The sequence below is a fragment of the Embiotoca jacksoni genome, unplaced genomic scaffold, assembly GCF_022577435.1.
Source record: "Embiotoca jacksoni isolate LCO1_2020_lvr unplaced genomic scaffold, fEmbJac1.0.p SCAF_20, whole genome shotgun sequence".
NCBI classification, from domain to species: Eukaryota; Metazoa; Chordata; class Actinopteri; family Embiotocidae; genus Embiotoca; species Embiotoca jacksoni.
The window spans coordinates 3,902,737-3,921,233 of record NW_027185341.1 but is presented as its reverse complement, the minus strand read 5'-3'; the positions used below and the strand labels follow the sequence as shown (position 1 = coordinate 3,921,233).

At 43.0% G+C, this 18,497-nt stretch overlaps 4 protein-coding genes across 7 annotated transcripts; 3 read left to right on the top strand and 1 right to left on the bottom strand.

The window, feature by feature from the left end:
* Positions 1-1,014: 1,014 nt before the first annotated feature.
* LOC138202036 (ferritin, heavy subunit) lies at positions 1,015-3,156 on the top strand. Of its 2 annotated transcripts, none has more exons than XM_069155702.1 (5): positions 1,015-1,141; positions 1,732-1,835; positions 1,971-2,117; positions 2,226-2,351; positions 2,568-3,156. In XM_069155702.1, the coding sequence occupies exons 2-5, from the start codon at positions 1,734-1,736 to the stop codon at positions 2,715-2,717; spliced, it is 525 nt and encodes a 174-aa protein (XP_069011803.1). In that variant the 5' UTR covers positions 1,015-1,141; positions 1,732-1,733; the 3' UTR covers positions 2,718-3,156. The 2 variants fall into 2 exon arrangements, with proteins under 2 accessions (XP_069011803.1, XP_069011802.1); XM_069155701.1 differs by having other exon boundaries at positions 1,015-1,582.
* A 1,174-nt stretch (positions 3,157-4,330) lies between these two features.
* On the top strand, positions 4,331-9,256 carry syt5b (synaptotagmin Vb). Its single transcript, XM_069155696.1, has 9 exons — positions 4,331-4,491; positions 5,377-5,688; positions 6,733-6,908; positions 6,999-7,097; positions 7,247-7,414; positions 7,743-7,910; positions 8,066-8,183; positions 8,330-8,463; positions 8,558-9,256. Exons 2-9 carry the CDS (start codon positions 5,454-5,456, stop codon positions 8,765-8,767), a joined length of 1,308 nt encoding a protein of 435 aa, XP_069011797.1. The 5' UTR covers positions 4,331-4,491; positions 5,377-5,453; the 3' UTR covers positions 8,768-9,256.
* Positions 9,257-9,752: 496 nt separating this feature from the next.
* Positions 9,753-14,376, top strand: LOC138202033 (dynein axonemal assembly factor 3-like). Its single transcript, XM_069155695.1, has 12 exons — positions 9,753-9,819; positions 10,055-10,138; positions 11,036-11,142; positions 11,241-11,334; positions 11,410-11,564; positions 11,775-11,969; positions 12,078-12,200; positions 12,290-12,412; positions 13,182-13,326; positions 13,504-13,618; positions 13,804-13,878; positions 14,093-14,376. The coding sequence occupies exons 2-12, from the start codon at positions 10,057-10,059 to the stop codon at positions 14,232-14,234; spliced, it is 1,356 nt and encodes a 451-aa protein (XP_069011796.1). The 5' UTR covers positions 9,753-9,819; positions 10,055-10,056; the 3' UTR covers positions 14,235-14,376.
* A 321-nt stretch (positions 14,377-14,697) lies between these two features.
* LOC138202035 (troponin T, slow skeletal muscle-like) lies at positions 14,698-17,147 on the bottom strand. 3 transcript variants are annotated; one of them, XM_069155699.1, is made up of 10 exons: positions 17,040-17,147; positions 16,661-16,679; positions 16,493-16,553; positions 16,272-16,388; positions 16,002-16,079; positions 15,752-15,865; positions 15,532-15,641; positions 15,263-15,353; positions 15,129-15,169; positions 14,698-14,786 (listed from the first exon to the last, which is right to left on the bottom strand). In XM_069155699.1, the coding sequence occupies exons 4-10, from the start codon at positions 16,368-16,370 to the stop codon at positions 14,741-14,743; spliced, it is 579 nt and encodes a 192-aa protein (XP_069011800.1). In that variant the 5' UTR covers positions 16,371-16,388; positions 16,493-16,553; positions 16,661-16,679; positions 17,040-17,147; the 3' UTR covers positions 14,698-14,740. The 3 variants fall into 3 exon arrangements, with proteins under 3 accessions (XP_069011800.1, XP_069011801.1, XP_069011799.1); XM_069155700.1 differs by having other exon boundaries at positions 16,661-16,676; XM_069155698.1 differs by having other exon boundaries at positions 16,661-17,118.
* Between the last annotated feature and the right edge of the window lie 1,350 nt (positions 17,148-18,497).

The window sequence follows — 18,497 nt, the reverse complement described above, 5'->3', positions numbered from 1 at the left end:
GATGTCATATTATAAGTAGTGCTCAATAAAAGTGCTGATATGTCAAACAAAAAGTTGTCCACTGTGCACAGGGGAAACATGAGGAGGAAGTGCAGCATAGTATTTTTCTTTATCAGATAATTTTTTAGTTACACTGTTAAACTGAACAAAAATAATGCGCTTCCGTTTTCAATACTGAGTATTGAGTATGTAATAGTAGAGTATGGCTCTAACACTCATTCAACAGTCACACAAAAGTACAGCAGCATAGTTAGTTAAGTTAATCATAAACTTTATATTGCATTTTTTTTTTTTTAAATCTCTCAAAAGTTAACAAGTGATACTCACATTGAAGATAGTGATCATGTTTTTAAGTCCTAAGCCACACAAATCTTATCAAGTTTTTACAAAAATCTTTGACAAATAGTGACGGCATAATGCAGAATTTCTAAAATTTTGAGTGAAATAATGCTTGAAACCTGGAGCTTTAACCCGACTATGTTAGTACCATAAATAAGGCCAACAGAACTGACAGATATTAAAATCTTACAAATGGATGGAAGAAAATCAACTCTGCAGCCTAACGACTCGTCCAAACATTGAAAAGAAAATACTGTACAGTTGGCAAGCCTTTCTGTGAGTGCAACGATATCCCTTTGTCCCTTTAAATCTTTCTGTCTCTTGGAGGGATTTCTGAGAAGCTCATCCATGACTGGTTCTACCCTCAACAGGAGATCCACTGCTTTTCCATGCTCAGGCGCAGACACGTGTATAGTAATGTGCTTCACACCAACCAGGGTCTGCTTACCATCAGCAACCAGATATCTTCTGTTTTGACTTGACTGATCAATGTGCAGCCCTTTGTAAACATCACTAAACGTTGTATAGGATGTGATACTCAGTGTTGTGGCTCAACAGCGTGCGGTCACTTCTATTAAAAAGTACAAGAGCAAAGCTGATGCAGTAGTTTTGTCTCATCTGAGACTGACATATGTAGTTCGTCCACAGCCCAACAGGCGGCAGTAGAGATGCACAGAGTACCAGCACACCAGCGAGCTAGCTGCAGTTAGCTCAGGAGGATAGCCGTTTAGTGTAAACAAGATAAAAGTCAGCCTGTCAGTCGCGGTACTGGCAGAGTGGCGCAGCGCTGCGTCCAGACAAGGTGGGTAACAAATGGAAAAGACGAACTTCATCCACATTCAGGGACGACTGACTTAACTCGTCCACGTGTCGTCGGTGCTAACTTAGCTCGCGTTAGCCGAGCAACAAGTAAGCTTACTCTGAATGTCGGCTCACGTAAAGTAAATGTCACGTAACGCGAGTGGGTAGTTGTCGTTTAAAGGGTTTTCAAGTGACGGGTGTGAACCGAGCTCCAGTTTACTGCGACCACTGAGGTGAGCTGTTCACGTCGTGGACCGACTGGACGCGTTCACGCCACTTGAACTCAATCCGCTTCGTAACACGTGACGACAGCCGGTGTTGAACTGAGCTCTTAAATATCAGCTGAGTAACAACAACAACAAACAAAAAAGTGTCCTGCAGATAAGAGCTCACTTCAGAGAGAAACCGTGTCGGTTCGTCAACTCAGGCTGAGGACGTAGAGGTAAGAAATAAGTCTGGGGTTTTTTGTTTTTGTTTTTTGTTTTTCTGCCAGGAGACCAAACTGTTTGTATGTTGGGACTTTTGAGCATAAAAAAAAAAAAAAAAAACGGTCGATTATATTGATTGCTGTCCCGTTTCTGTCTTTTTAAGACATGCAGTCTGCGGTCAAACAAAACCTCCATTCGGAGACCGAAGGAGACGTCAACAAACTCATCAACCTGAAGCTCAACGCTTCCTACACCTACCTCTCTCTGGTACGATGTCTGCAACTAATCCGCAGCTGTAGGACGACGAGTGTTTCTAATGCGAGTTATTATCTCTCGATGTTGACTTCTTTGTCTTAGGGTCCTTCTTCCTAAACATTGTGTTTCTTCTCCTCTCTTTTTAAGGGGATGTATTTTGACAGGGACGATGTTGCTCTGCCAAAATTCTCCAGTTTTTTCCTGGAGCGCTCGGTGAAGGAGCAGGAGCAGGCCGAGAAGATGCTGCAATATCAGAACACCAGAGGAGGCCGGATTTTGCTTCAGACGATCGCCGTAAGTCCCAATCCAGTCTGTGTGGCATTTTAAAAGTCATTCAATATTAAAGCTGGTTGTATTTCTTGGTACGTCTGTTGATCAAAGTATCAACTTTTGTCATTTTAGAAACCGAGTAGAGAGGATTGGAAAGGTGGTCTGGACGCAATGTCCTTTTCCCTGGAATACCAGAAGTCCCTGAACACGCGTGTCCTGGATGTCCACCGCAGAGCTGGCACCAACAATGACCCGCATGTAAGCATGGATTAGGAATACGCAGTGCTGCTTTTATGGCTGTGTGACGGTAAACGGACAAAAACAATCCTTTTGTGTGTATGGAAGATTTCAGTGACGTTTAACACGCTATTAATATTAGTTTAGTATCTGTTTGACGATCTTAAGAGATTTTTTTTTTTTTTTTTTTTTTTATTAAGCTCTTACCCACTGTTTCTTTTCTGACTTCTTTTGTAGCTCTGTGATTTCCTCGAGCAGCACTTTCTCCTCGAGAGCCACGACGCCATCAAGCAGCTGGGCGATTACATCAGCAGTCTGACCCGCATCACCGCGTCGGAGACCAACGGTCCTATGGGAGAATACCTGTTTGACAAACACACTCTGTAAAGGTCACAGCAGAATAGTGACACCAGCTCCACATGTTAAAAAAAAAAAAAATACACTGCGACAACGGGGGCAACAGTCCCGTACACTATGCACTCGTTTCCGTTAAGAAAACGTTAAAATAGTTTCATGTTACTCTTAACTTCGTTCTTGCGCCAATCGCACAAGAGAAATTCTGAAATACCTCAATGGTGGAAAAACAACGTTCTCACAAATGTGGTGCTTAAAAACTACAATTTTCTTATAAGCTTGTTGAAAAGAGTCGCTCATTGTCAGACTCCGTTTTATCATGCGTAATGCATTCCAGTGTCATTAGGTTCTGCCTTCACCTCTATTTTGTAAAAATGCATAACATTTTGAGTCCAAATTGGGAAAAAGATTTAAATATTTGGAATCTTTTTTTTGGAAAATCTCATTAAAGCCAGATAATGCTGACAAGGTCTTCGTTGGTCTCGTTTCAAAATGTGTTTTACCCTGAAACTCGTATGTCCTGTTGCTCAGCAGACAGTCATGTCTCCGTCACGTCTGCACCTATAGAAAACTGCAAAGATAACAGTAGGACTTTGGTTACTCGCTGTTGGGTGGGAGCTTAATGGTTAACATTAGTCCAACAGACAGTTTGTGGTTTAAAAAAAAAAGTCCACACTGCTTCTTGGTAAATTATATATTGCAAAAACACTGCGTGTCAACAGAGTGCGTCACATCCAGGCGCGCGGTACGTCCTATTTAGCTTTGTTGATGTTTTAGTTTCGTCGTAGTGATCAGGGCTGCAACACGCTTCAGATAGAAATACGGATATTGTGCGGTTGCGAAAATGATTCGATTTGATTCTTCATTTCTGTTCCGTTGACTTGAAGAAGTTGTCATAACTGAGAAAACGCAACAGTGTCATCATTACAGTACAATTAAAATGGCCTAGTACAGTGGGTCCTGTACTAAACCCACGTGTTGACGCTCTTTTCTTACACATTTTAAGGGGAATATAATTGAACCGAGCACAACAGCAGGGAACTCCACAAAGCCGACGGTGTTGTTTTTGTTTTCCTCTGCAGTTCAGTATGTTAACTCCGGTAGAGAGTTGTGTGTTAGAGAGGCCACAGATATCTCCAGATGTGGCACGCCGCCCGGGGATTACTGCCGGCAGCGTTCTAAATACGGGTATGTGTTTTGTACAGTAAAATGGTAAGCCAAGGGATAGAGACCGTGGAATATCCACTCTCGGTGAAAGTTGTTTTGTAGATTGACGACTGACTGCGAGGACGGATATGCAGAGGGGATTAGTGAGGGGGGGCCGGGACGCACCGCAATCTCTTCGGTCTAATGGATAAACACAAACCGCCACTTGCCATCAATGTAATGAACAGTCACTTTTCCCAATTAACATGGGGGAAAAAAGCCTCGCGGTGTGTAAATTGCAAACACTTAACATAAGAAAAGTCTGTCTGTTGGTCTTTATGCTTCTTCACTCAGACAGAAAGCAACAGATGTGTATTCAGCCGTCTAATGTCCGTAGGAGGGATGGATGGGTGGGTGGGTGGGTGGGTGGTGGGGGGGGGGATTAAATGACAACACTGTTCGAGTGATTTGCCAGTGCTTTAGCTTTGATGGAAGGAGCCTGCCAGCCAGAGTCGGCAGCGTATCGAAGGATTGATAGGTGTGTGTGTGTGAGGGGTTTCCAACAAGCCAAAAGGAGAAGCAACGAGAAATACACTCTGAACTAAAAGGTGCCCCAACGACTCCTTCCATATAAGAGGGAATTAAAGGAGCGAATCAACAGGTAAGATAAATATTACATCATATTTCATTGTTGTTATGATCAAGTTCAAGAGCACTGCAACAAATGTAAATGTTTAAGAACAAGATAAAAAAAATACATATATATTTTTGTTTCTTAATGATAAGATTTTGGATTTTTGACAACCCCAGTTAAATGACTGTTTAACCTCATGATTGATTAATTGATGCAATATGTTAAAAGTTTTCTATGAATCTGTCTTAAATCATCATCCCTCCGATAAACATGAAATAAGAGTTTTGTTTATTTGAATTTAAATCAACAGCTTTTATCATTTATCATTTGATTCTGTCAACAATTTAATTGACTTCTTATGTACATACACGGTAAAAAAAAAAAATGTAGTTTATTTTTGTGATTTCTTTTTTTTATGGGTAAAAAATAATGAAAACTACAAATAAAAACTGTGCTGTCCCTGAATCTGGATGAGAGTAGTCCACTGGGCTTCCTTTGAAAAGCCTTAATAAGCAGTTATGTTTCCAGAAAACTTTCCAAAGGAGTTGACATCGGGGGTGGAGGGGGGGACATTGGCTATAGGTTAGGAAAACTGCAGGAGGAGACCAACCCCTATTTATTAAAGCTTTGAGAATCTGGGATTTTGGATTAATATTGCAGAGCCAGAGTTTAATCCAGTCTCCAGCACAGACAGTGATGAGAGAAAAATGGGGATGGGATGAACGTGGGGCCTAAATGCGTGGGTTACGGGATGGAGGAGATGACGGACAGTATGAGAGTAACAGAGGGATTAGGGTCAGCCATGTTGAGCATCTGGCTTAGAGCCGTCCTCTGCTCCCTGAACTGTACTGCAACACATGAACACGGGGATTACACAGCATGCACGTAAAGTTGTGTTATCTCTCGGTGCAGGAGCCAAGTGGGCAGAGAGCACGACAGGCCGACGTAACGTGAATTCCTGCGCTGATTTGGCTGGTTTCACAGCTGACATGAGGCCGGTCGGTGCCGGGGTCCGAGTCCGGAGGGCCGTCAAGCCGTCCGAACCGGAGTCGGAGGAAGCCACGGAGCCGGTTCATCACGAGCCCTCTCATCCAGAACACCTCGAGCACGAACACACAGAACATACAGGACATAAAGAACATACAGAACATGCAGAACATCACCCCGGGCACGACTACAACCACATGAAGGACAAGTTCATGAATGAACTGACTCATCTGCCAAGTGAGCAACATCTACAATTTGAAACGTGGTCAAGTTATAACTGAATATACCTGTTGAAAAACGCACATTTGGTTATTATGGAGGAAATCCATCCCTGTACAGAATTTAAATCATGCCAAATTAATATTCTTACAGAAATATATTAACCAGTTTTATTCAGCATCTTCAACAAACACAAAGTTTAAGATGCTTGTTGATATAAGGGGGGAGAATTCCGACACTAAGCCACTGATTGTTCTGGACACATTCGACATTTTCTGGGTCGTTTCAACGTCCATGACCACAAAAATCCAGGTAGAACATGGCATTTAACCGTTGTCCCCACAAATGAACAACTACTGCTGGTGATGCCTGGAGTAAAGCACTTAATGATGAGCTGCTGCCGCGGTTCCACTGCTGGTGGTTGAACAGGGCGACTCCCAGACAGGGAGCGTGTTATTATCTGATAGTGGAGGAGGGCGTTACTGACAAAACACGCGCTCCGCAAACCGTTCACGAGATAAGTGAGTGGACAAGAAATGTTGAAATGAAGAGAGAAGTGCTCACAAGAAGCCTCCAGTCACTGTTGTAAGAACAGAAGCACTGATTTTCATTGCAGTAGAATCATATTTTATTTTGATATCGTGCATTATGCCTTTGGTTATGTTTCCAAACTTAAGAAAAGCAGTTTAAGTTCCACAACATTGGAACTAATGTAGAATATAGAGTAAACTTATCAAAGTGGATTGTTCTTGTATATAATCTCAGATGTGAGAAAGTTGAATCCTCTTCCTGATGGCTAAAATAAGATCAACAAGCTTTTACAAAGCTGTTGACAGAGAGAAGGGTTGAAAAGTTAAAATATCTACTTTAAAAATCTGATTCAAATGTGTGTTTTTTGTTTGTTTGTTTGTTTCATTTGGTTTCGGTTGTTGATGTTTAAGGATTTGTTCACATCTTGTCACTATTTTGAATGCAAACGACGTACACTCCTTTCTGCCACGATAAACGAATGTTACGTATCCAGTGAGAACTGATGGGCCAATTCATCTCTTCATTTCGCAGTTCCCATATGGGCCGTGGCAGCCATTGTGGTGTTGGTTCTGGTTTTGGTGGCGTGCTGCATCTTCTGTTTTTTCAAAAAATGCTTTGCAAAAAAGAAAAAGCCGAAGAAGGTGAGGGAGAGGAAGACAGGCCGCCGCAAAAAGGATAAGGAAGGTGAAGGGGAGGCTGGAGAGAAGGTAAACGTCGATGTCCTTCCGGTAACTCGTTCGCACCTGATCGAGATCTTCATGTTGAATATCCAACGCAACCATGTTTTTGACTTGTAGGAGGGCGAGGTGAAGAAGGAAGGCGAGGAAGAGGAGAAAGAACAGGAGAAGCTGGGTAAGCTGGAGTTCTCCTTGGACTACAACTTCACAGATGCCCAGGTAGGTCATGCGTGAAAACAATCCATTCATATTAACGATTAAAACGTAAGGTCTTAAAAAATAACTGTCATTCCTACGTATGTTCTGTCGGCATTTAAACCGTCGCCTTTTTCTGGTGCTTCTGACGCTTGTTCTCTCTTCCCCCGAAGCTCATCGTGGGTATACTTCAGGCTCAGGACCTCGCCGCTATGGACATGGGGGGAACTTCAGACCCCTACGTCAAAATATTTTTGCTGCCGGACAAAAAGAAAAAATACGAGACCAAGGTTCAACGCAAAAACTTATGCCCCGTGTTCAACGAGACTTTCATCTTCAAGGTAGCGCACCCGTGATGGACCTTTGTCGACTTGATGTGATCTTGTGTTTTGCCGCGTGTCGGTGCTCCATCCTGTCCGTGACATGTCACTTTGTACCTCCGTGCCCCTCGTGAGGCAGACGTTTCGACCTGTGTCAAGCAGCCACTTCCCCTCATCTTCGGTCTTTCATTTCCCGAATGACATGTCAAGACACCCCTCTCAAAAATGAATGCAGTATGTTTTGCCTCACTGTCAAGTATGTTACATTTTGTCACAGTCAACGAAACTGTGTACTTTTGACCTATTGCGCAACCTAACTATATATATATATATATATAACTCTTCCTAGATTCCTTATGCAGAGTTAGGCGGAAAGACTTTGGTGCTGCAGGTTTTTGACTTTGACCGCTTCTCCAAGCACGATATGATTGGTGAAATAAAGATTCCCATGAACAGTGTTGATTTGGGACAGCCAATGCAACAATGGAGGGACATAGAGAGCGGTGAGAAGGAGGAGGTATGTATTTATATAATTCTTTATATTTAGATTTACTAAATAACACACTCTATGCTGTTGCTTGTAAAACGTGAGGAATCATGACAAACAGCTGTTGTATCAAACATGATGGGTCCTCGATGACATTTTTTTTAATTATTATTATGTCCTTTCAGCAGGAAAAACTGGGTGACATTTGCATCTCTTTACGCTACGTACCCACTGCTGGAAAACTGACAGTGAACATCATGGAGGCAAAAAATCTCAAGAAAATGGACGTCGGTGGCTTATCAGGTAATAAAACCTCGTGCCATTAATCTGTATCATCATTCCGTCAGATATTTGCTTTAATTCCTTCATGAAAAAGATTTAAGTTTCATGAAGATGTGAAATATCAACACACAACCTGACCGTGTCACTCTCTCTTCCCCTTTCATAAGATCCATATGTAAAGATTGTGTTGCAACAAAACGGGAAGCGAATTAAGAAGAAGAAGACGACAGTCAAGAAAAACACACTCAATCCTTATTTCAATGAGAGTTTCAGCTTTGAAGTCCCCTTTGAGCAAATACAGGTAGGCTTTACATCACAGTTCAGTTTGTAACACACACTATAGTGGGAACAAGGAGTTTAGATTGGATTATGCTTTTTTTTCTGTTGTCTTTCAGAAAGTGCAGGTCGTCCTCACGGTATTCGACTACGATAAACTCGGCAGCAACGACCCCATCGGAAAGACCTTCATGGGTTATGGAGCGACAGGAGTTGGCCTGCGTCACTGGTCAGAAATGCTTGCCAATCCCAGGCGTCCAGTGGCCCAGTGGCACACTCTGATGCCTGAAGAAGAAGTCGATGCGGCACTCAAAGCAAAACCCCGTTAAAGAGTCGCACCTCGATGGATAATCAAGTGCTGCCGAGATGTCGCTTCGTGTTAAACCTGATGTTTTCTCAATTTGCATGTTCCGTTTTCCATTTCGTTTCTTTTGAGATACTTTAATGTGCGCGTGTATGTGTGCGTGTGTGATATACAGACAATTTTTTTTTTTTTTATTTAATTGTTATTAAAACCTTGGCTTTCCTCTATTTATCTTATATTATAATCTGACATGGCTCTGTATTTGTATACTTGGAAATCACTTGTCTGTAAATGTGTATATTTTGCGTATGCTCGTGCATGGGCGTTGAAAACTTTGGAAGCATAAAGGAACGGTTCACAGAATGACTCTGTGCTCTGGAGAGTTTGTTGGCTCTGAAGTCATGCTTGAGTTTCTAGATTTGATGTTGTGTACACTTGGCATTTTTGCTCGTTTTGTTGTTGCTGTGGTGCAACGGAGTCCAGAGGAATGCAAATAAACCTACAATGGACAGTTTCATATCAGCGCTTCCTTTACTCTCTTATTTTTGATGACATTGATTGTAATGGGTGATGAAAGTGATACAATATACTGGAGTAAATTATTGGTCAATAATAGGGGTGAAAACTAAAACTTTAAGGGTACTTGTACTTCACTTGATACTCCTATACTTTCACTTCACTGCATTTCAGAAGGAAGTATTGTACTTTCTACTTGACATCTAATACTTACTTTTAAGATCAAACTTTTTTTAATGACAGATCATTTATGATTTTAAAATGCAACCCTGTTAAAGATGCCACTACTTTTGTACTTTTACTTAAATAGGAGTTTTTATGCAGGACTTTTACTGGAGTATTTTTTTTTTTTTTTTTTACGTTGCTTTATTGGTACTTTTAGTGAAGTACATGATCTGAATATTTCTTTCACCACCGACAAGTATACCGTCACTTCCGGCCGGTCGGTGACGTCTGCTTCCACCCCCTCCCCACTCGGAAATGTTGCCTAGCAACAGAACCCAAACTTTCCTCTCAGACCTTCAGCTTTAACATTTTCCTCAGTGGTCATCACATTAGTCGGTGAGTTGAGTTTTCTCAGCAGCATCTTTGCCGCGACGGATAGCATCTGTTCGCAGTTTATTGTTTTTATCAACCATATTGAACTTTGTAGCGCGTTTTTTTTTTTTTTTTTTTTTAGCTATTTGATGAGTTGACGCGGTGTTTAGCCGCGAGCATTACGACGTACCTGTCGGTTTGTCCTGACGTAAACCACCCAGGTGTACGGCTTTGTTTGTCTGTTACGTTGAATTCGCAGGGATGAGTGCTGGACGGGCCTCGGAGGGTGCGGGCTGCGTCACCTGGTGGGGCTTCAGTCCCGCACGCGACCTGCTTAGAACAGGTGAGAGCCGCAGGTGCGCGAGGATGCTGCGCACACGTGGATCAAAGGAAGTTTAAGAGGTTTTACACAGCGATGGAAAGCAACTTGTATTTTTTGCCCAGTTACTCTGCTTCAGTACAATTATGAGGTACTCTCTTTGAGTATTTCCGTTTTATGCAAATATTGCATTTTTTTTTTTTAATCATTTATTTTTTAATTACACACCGATACTTACTCTTCAGTTTTCAACATATTAAAACATGTCAGCTGTTCATGAAATAATGTATTGGATTAAACGACTCATCAGTAGGCTACCGGAAGGAATTTAAATCAGCTTCTCCTTGGCCACATACAACATAAAACACTGCTTACATGTTAATGCATCATGAATAATAATCCAGCAATACAATATTTAAACACAAAAAGTGGCCCTTCTGCATAATAAAAATGTTCTTCTCGTTTTTAGTTCTTTTGTATTGTAATTTTTGCATACGTAAAATTCTGAACCGATAACATCTATAGTGCAGTATTTTATAGTGTGATATTGTTTTGGGTTTTATGTGTTACTGGTAAATACAAGAACAGGTTTTAATAAATTTTGCAAGCCACACTGGAAAAAACTTGATAGATATAGATATAGATATAAAAGTTGAATAACGGAACAGAAATGGGTTAAAAATGTGTTTCTAAACTTCCTCAAACTCAACTATGACTTCCTTCTTGAAACAACAACACTCAACAGTCACTATTTATATCTTGTTCGCACTAACTGCAGCGTTATTGCACTGAATTATAAAATGTTTATATTATTTTGTCCATCCCATTTAAATAGGACAGAAAATAAGTGTAACATTTCAGTACCAATACCAAAATAATGTTGTTGTTTTTTTTTTAAATTATTTGTCTTTCTGTGCCTAGGCCCTGTGAGAAATGAAGGAGACGTCAATGTTTTACTGGTTGGCAGTGGAGATCCACGACATATTTTGAAGACCATCTCTGGTTTGAAGGACAAACAAAGTCTTCATGTGAGCCTTAGTCTCTCAAACTGGGGTGTTACACCCCTGAGAACAGATGGTTAACACTCCTCTGAGCTTCAAATCGTATCTTTTCTGTTGCACTGTAGGTTTGGGTGGTAGAAAACAGCATGGAGGTGGTTGCTAGGCAGCTGCTGCTCCTCTACCTGGCACTGATGCCCCAGGAAAGCATGGGAATTAATGGTCGGTATGGGGATTTTGATAAATTGTGAATTTTATAAAAGCCAGACGTGTCCTAAACAAATATTTTATTTTCAGAGAAGACGGAGGTTTTCCTGGAGGTGTTTGGAAACAGTGAAATCCGCAGTCAGACGGAGGAGACGCTGCGACGTGCAGCATCACAGCTCTCCCTGTCCGTTACGGAAACACTAGAGACGTCCGCGTATGCCTGTCTGAACACAACTCTCCTCAAGGTACAAAACTATCCTCTTTTTAACCCTCCTGTTGTCCTCGGGTCAAAATGACCCGCAGCTGTGTTCAACCAAGTTCTATTTTATTTCTATATTTTTGAATATTTTTTGGGATCATTGGTCATCATTCTTTAAAGAAACCCTCACAGCCTCCGTGTCACCAATGATCCCCCAAAAAAATGTGAAAATATGAAAAACCGAGTATTTCTCCAGTTTAAGGAGCGCGATGAACTGGCCAGGATATTCAAGCTGTGGATCAAACCTCGGTCTTCATCATCTTCGAGTCCCGACGCCATCTCAATATCCAAAGCCTGGGACTATCGGGTGAGGCAACATCTCGGAACGCGCTACGACTCCAAGAGAGGCTGCTTCGACTGGGACCTCACAATGAAGCTGCACGAGAAAGGGGTACTGAACATTTGGGTGTATTGTTCGGTTATTCAAATTTACGCCAGTTGGTGACAGAAATGTTTCGGTGATTTGGATGTAAACTCTTCCCGCGCTGGCTGTCTGCAGTGCGGCGTCATCAACAAACAGCAATACGTGCAATGGAGGGAACGGGGCCTGGCGTTCGAAATGAGGGACGGTGTCTACAAAATAACCAACCCAAGTTTGCTCTCTTCACGAGTCTTTGATCAGGTCCGTGCTCATCTGTATTTCTACAGAATTATTCCACGCCGCGTAGAAACAGAAAACATGAAGGGATTTCATTTTGTGTGTCTGGACAGAAAGGAGACAGGGTGGTTGTCAGGGGCTACTGGGGCGATATAGTGTCCAGTCCTTACCTCTCGTTTGGCATTGAAACTGATGACGAGAGCCTGCTGAAGACACAGAATGGGCAACACACCAAGGTAAAGTATTCAGCACTCATCACACATCACGTGCCGCAGTAACTCGGGACTGCCCTGAGCCGCACCAACACGGCGCGAACAAAAAGGTTGCGTGGAGTTAAAATAATGCTCTTAAGATCGAAACAAAGAAAACAGAGGAGGTTGTACTTGGTTGATCAAATGAGCATCATAAAGGTCTGATTGATATCCGTGCTGTAAAAATCATTAGACGCAAATATTTAGGTGTAATGATCTGTTATCCTGGGGGGAAAAAAAAAAAAACTACTGAATTTGTCCGCAAAAGGAAAAAGGAAAGAATTTCAGCAGACATGTTTTTTTTTTTTTTTAGTTTTTTTTTTTTAGGTCAAGTAGACAAATTCTTCTGCTGTTCTACAGTACTGTAATACCATCTGGTACAAGTGTTAGTCCACTGTGTTAAAAGTCAAAATGACTACTGAGTAAGAATCTGCTCAAAATATTGTAGGCGAGCCTCTACAATTCAGCCCACAGAGTCGTCTCAGATTTCACCCCATTTCCTGAAACAGCGACCGCACGCTATCGCCATCAAATCAAAGATAAGGTTCTGCGATTCCACAAGATGAGACCGAATCACCCTTTTGTGCACCAGACAATCTTTGTAATGCTGCATACGGAGCTGCCGCGACGGAAGAAAAGTACCGTCGGCCTCACCATCATCACACACCGTCGTCTCGTCTTTTTCATGACGCGGTTGCAGCGATTTGCACGTTGATATCCGTTTTGTCATTGTCTCCCGTCCTCACATCCGCAGACCGCCCAGGATCTGTCCGTCGCGAACGTGCAGGGATTGTTACGGTCCCTGTCCGGCAGACGGGGCTGCGCCGCGACTTCCCAGTCAGACTCGGAGGCGGAGGAGCCGTCCACACGGGTGGACCGGAAATCTGTCACCGTGAATGGTAAAAGGCCTCTGGCTTCAGAAAACTGGCAATGTGCAGGCGGGTTCAAAGCGATTCGGTGTGTTTTGGTGTTCGTGTTTAAGAGCCTTTCTGCGCCCGTCCTTGCGAAAGCCCTTTTGTTGACAGAAAACAGCGACTTCGTAGTTTTATCACTGGATTTTCTCAAATCTTCTTCAGACTTGATGCATCTAAACGGGATCTCTGTGACCTTCCTGCCTTTGGACTCGCTTCACAAACTGCCAGAAAAACAGAAATACTCCCGCTACTTCAGCAACATTTACTTCTCTGCCAGGTGAGACATTTTTTTTTTTTCCTCTAATTGCTACATATATTAAGCTTTTAAATGCAAACACACCCGACATATCCTCAAACAGGATGGTTTCACCGTCTAGTCGCCTGGACAGCAGACGACGGCTATGACTGCTGACCACCTTTCGTTTCTGTGTTTCTGTTCCCCGCCCGGTCTGCGGTGCGAAGCTGCGCGCACCAGTTGGGCCCGACGATGAGACAGATTGCGGCGCCAGACGCCGTGCTTGTCGTGGAGTTGGCCAAGTGAGGTTTTTTTTATATATTTTTTTTTTTATATAGTAACAGGGCTTGTTACCATGGTGACCGTACAGTCACCGAGAGTACAGTGACTCTGCTGTGTAATTGCAGATCCCCAAATTTAAGATCAGGGACGGCTCTATTTCTGAAAGTGAATCATCATGACTGCCGTGGAGGTTTTTGCATGGAAGCTGCATTCGTCTGTCCGTTTGTGTCTCAGGTTCATTTTGGATGTGAACAAAGAGCAGGAAGCAGGTTTTGCGCAGAAAGTGGCCAGCGTCGCTCTGGAGGCTGGATTTGAACCGTGGCGCGAGGGGAGCAGTGACGACGTCCATGCCGTGTTCGTACAGCAGAAGGAGTAAAACGTGGTTAAATTAATCAGAGCTGTTTCCTGTAAACGCAGTGTCGGCAGATTTGCCTCCACAAAACGCGAGCGACAGTTCGGATGATGAACCTTCACAGCATAGCCGTTTTACAACATCTTGTGCAAATAGGATTTATGTTTCCCTCACAAGGAAGTTCATAAACCAATGGGCAGCAGCTGTCGGAGGCCTCGGATAGTACCTCATATTTGTTTGTAGCAGCTTTGAATTTGCAGCAGCAATAATCTGATTTCATTCCAGTTTAAAATGATACCATAGGAAATGTCCATTTTATTAATACATGCACTTTAATAACTACAGATGCAAAATCTAATCGTATGTATTTCAATAAATGCCACACCAAAATCTATCAGCTCAGGTGACGAACTCTTCGAAGTTGATGCCATCTTGTCCTCAACCTTCTTCTTGTGTTTGAGTGTGAGTGTGTGTGTGTGTGTGTGTGTGTGTGTGTGTGTGTGTGTGTGTGTGTGTGTGTGTGTGTGTGTTCACTTCCAGCGTCCTCCAACCTTCCCCTTACCGTGGACCTTTTTGCTGCATTGAGACAAGAGAAGATTTAAAGTCGGTTACGAGCAGTCGTTTGCAGAATTGACCGGCAACTGTCAGAAAAAGGGAAGTAGTGCCGTTTCCCTTTATGCACTATCACCCCGTGTAAATATCTACGATGCGTGCATCCTGTTCATGAAGCGGCAAATGCTTAACAGGTGTGAAAGCGGTATTTCCCGTGTGTGTGTGTGTGTGTGTGTGTGTGTGTGCGCGCGTGTGCTGCCATCAAGCTGTGATATCTCTGCATTGTCAAAACACTGCAGCTCACTACGATGCTCTATTCTGCTTCGGGGCGCGTCACGGGAAACTGAGACGAAGAGACAGACTCACAATTTCTGAGCGTGTTGGATTCTGTTCAGGAGGACATTGATCTGCGAAGAAGAACATCAGATTGCGACGTCACGAACCGTGCCCCATTTTTTTTTAAAACACCAACTCGGTGTATTCTCGGCTGCTGGCCTCACCTCGTACTTCTGCCTCCTCATCTTCTCAGTCAGGTCAAACTTCTCTGACTCCAGCTGGTAGATCCACTCCCACATCTCCTTGGCTCTCTCTCTATATCACACCAGCAAATAACAACCGGAGCTGAGAGAAGGACGCGCCTTTTCCGTCAAAGGCTCAGCAATTTCCAAAATGGTGTGTGCCGACACGGAGCTCCGGCCAAATCGATGGCAGCAACAAGAGAAAAAAAACCTCCCAACAGAAATCCGTGTGTCACGAAGGTCACACTGACCTCAGGCCGTCCTCTCTCAGGTTCTCGATAGCCAGTGGCTCGCGTCTCTCTGCCAGAGTCTTCTTCTTGATTTCCCTCGCGGTTTGCCTTTTGCCTCGTCTCTGCTCCGCCTGCGGGGGACGAACACGCTTGACCTTTAATGTAAAACTCAGAATGCACTTCAATGCGCTCTGCATGCTTCCAGCATAAAGTGACACACCCGCCTCCAAAATGCGTTTACCTTCGCTAAGAATCCTCCAAAGTGGGCGCCCATGTTGGAGAGCACTTTCTTCTTCTTGGCCTCGTCGTCTGCCCTTTTCTTTGCCTCTTCGTCCTCCTTCCTCTGCCTCTCCTCCTGAAGAAGCCACTCTCAGCTGGTTACTTTCACTTAAAAGGCTCTTTTGCGGCGTGTGGGCCCAAAATACCGGGATCTGAGCGGACTACTGACATGCGTGGATTAAAGAACGCGTGCAATAAACATGATTCGTTACCGCAATCCGTGTCTGTCTGCGCCGCTCTTTTTCAGCCCTCACGCGCTGCTGCTCGGCTCGTTCTGCCCGCCGGCTCTCCTGTAACGGACAAACCACATCAGCCGGACCCTCCACGCACTTCTCACCGTTAGTCTGAGTGATGAATGCGGCCCGACAAAATCCTTCTATCGCACAAACAAGTGTGTGTGTGTGTGTGGGGGAGGGGGGAGGAGGGGGGGGGGGGGAAACATCAACAATCTGCTGGTAAAACAGTAAAAGAGATGCATTTACAATTCTGTCTTTGAGTCCAATCAGCTCCTCTTCCTCCTTCTTCCTCTGCTCAAAGTGGACATCAATCAGAGTCTGCAGTTCAAGAAGATCTTTCTCCATCCTTTTCCTGTGGATGTCCTGACAAGAGACCAGCGGATACGCAGATTCAGATCAGTCACTGCTGCCTCTTCGGTGTAAAGCGTTTAATTGTTTCCTTCGACAAGAAACTTGAAGGAACGTACATCAAAGTCAACCCTCTCCCCCTCCGGGATCTTTGGAGCAGCGAGCTGTGTGATCGGCGGCCTGTAAAATAACACGAGGACACAATAACATACATTTCAATTGAAATCGGATGATTTATCTGTAAGAATCGGACAGTATTGACATGTAGCATTTCCATACGTGCTTACTTGTATTTGGGGCGTTCTTCTTCAACACAGCAGCCGGAGCAACAACGGAAAAAGCGAATGTTCATTGTTTGACATACCACAAATAGATTTGAAAACACAAGAGATGATTAGCAATAAGAGGCAACGAGGCAGTAAATTGAACAGATGACAAAAGCCGCAGTTCATGTCCACCAATGATCAGCATGGACTGCCCTTCAAAAGGAAAACCGATGCTTTTCCAAGTTTGAAGCCCCTCCCCCTTCATTTGTGTTGATCAAATGATGGATTGATTACAATATACTAATCACTATAAGGTTCTCCTGTGTGACAAGGTTGCTATAACAGTCTGTATCTTGACGTGTCATTTTATTTTAAAAAAAACGCGGAGTCACGGTCTCACCTCCCTCTCCCTGCTCCTCATCTTCTTCTGGAGAAAGAAACCGTGAAAGTGGGATATGAGTTGGCAGAAAAGATGCAACTATTTTATTTGTTAAATGTATGAATGTTTGTACTTACCCTCCAGATGCCCTCTAAGTTTAAAAAAAAAAAAAAAAAGAAGTAAAAGAATAAATGCCATACAAGACATTAATGTGTTAAAAATCTAGAAAAATTGGGAAATGAAACAACTAGTTGACTCACCCATGCTCCTCCGAATAAGACATGCTGACACTAAAGAGAAAACCATAAACATAAAAACTAAAATGTCACTTGCATTTATAATATAATCTTCTTATACTTAAAAAAAAAAAAAAAAAAAAAAAAAAAAAATCTATGCCACCAAAAAAGATAGGGCCTCCATACTTTTTCAGAATACTTGTTAAATTGTAATATGCCAGCAACATCAGACGTGTTCAAAAACACATGCTGTATTCATAGGCAATAAAACAAAAGCTTTATTCAATACACTGGAGGACTTATGCATACAGTATTGGGTATGTAGCTCATGGTTGGCCAACATGAGATAAGACAGATATGTCTGTGTATTTGTTGGGGTTATTTTTTTTTTGTCCCCGGGCTTGATGAAATGAATTGAAAGGAAATACGCTTTTTAATGTGGTTGTCACTGTTCAGAAAACACTGCAATGATAGAAAGAATAGATCTGAATTCGTGGTGTTGAGAATCTTCAATTACAACACTATTCCTTTCGACATAAATATATATGAAGCGCTCGTACATACGTGACCTCTGATGGCTAAACTTTTCATAGGCATTTTAAATTAAAAAAAAAAAAAAAAAATACACTCCTGTAGCATCCAAAAACAAAAAGCTGCTATTTACTTGTAAGTTGGTGCTTTTGTTGACCATTTGTAGCGAACGATCTGGGAACAGAAGAGGCCAGCGGCACCTCAGATGTTACCCAGGATGGGGCAGCGGTACCAGCTGTCCCATCCTTCTTGTTTAATTTGATTTACGAGAGAGAATGCCGGGACGGAGAGATTAAGCTGGTCGGCTGGCTCCTGTTAACACCAGCCAAGTCCTCTGTTATCATTTGATCTCCTCACGGTCTCACTGCGCGCCGAGCCCCAGAAATATTGGAGCATTTGCTCACCATCACTTCAGAGGTTTGCGTGCATCATTTCCCTCTCGACTTTAATGGGAGGTAAAAAAAAAAAAAAAAAACCATTTAATATTTACAGGGTGCTAAGTCGAACCGGTCGGACGGGCTGCCGTCGCACTGGACAGACAGACACGCGGGTTTCTGGCTGGATGCAGCGGCAACAGGCCAATTTTCAAAACCCTAATTTCTATACAAACAAACCGAAAGCCCTCCCGGCCTGCTCGTCTTTCAAGCGCATTAATGTGGCGAGATCCGGAGCCGAGGCCGCCCGAGTCTTTTGGATCCCTTCATGGTTATTA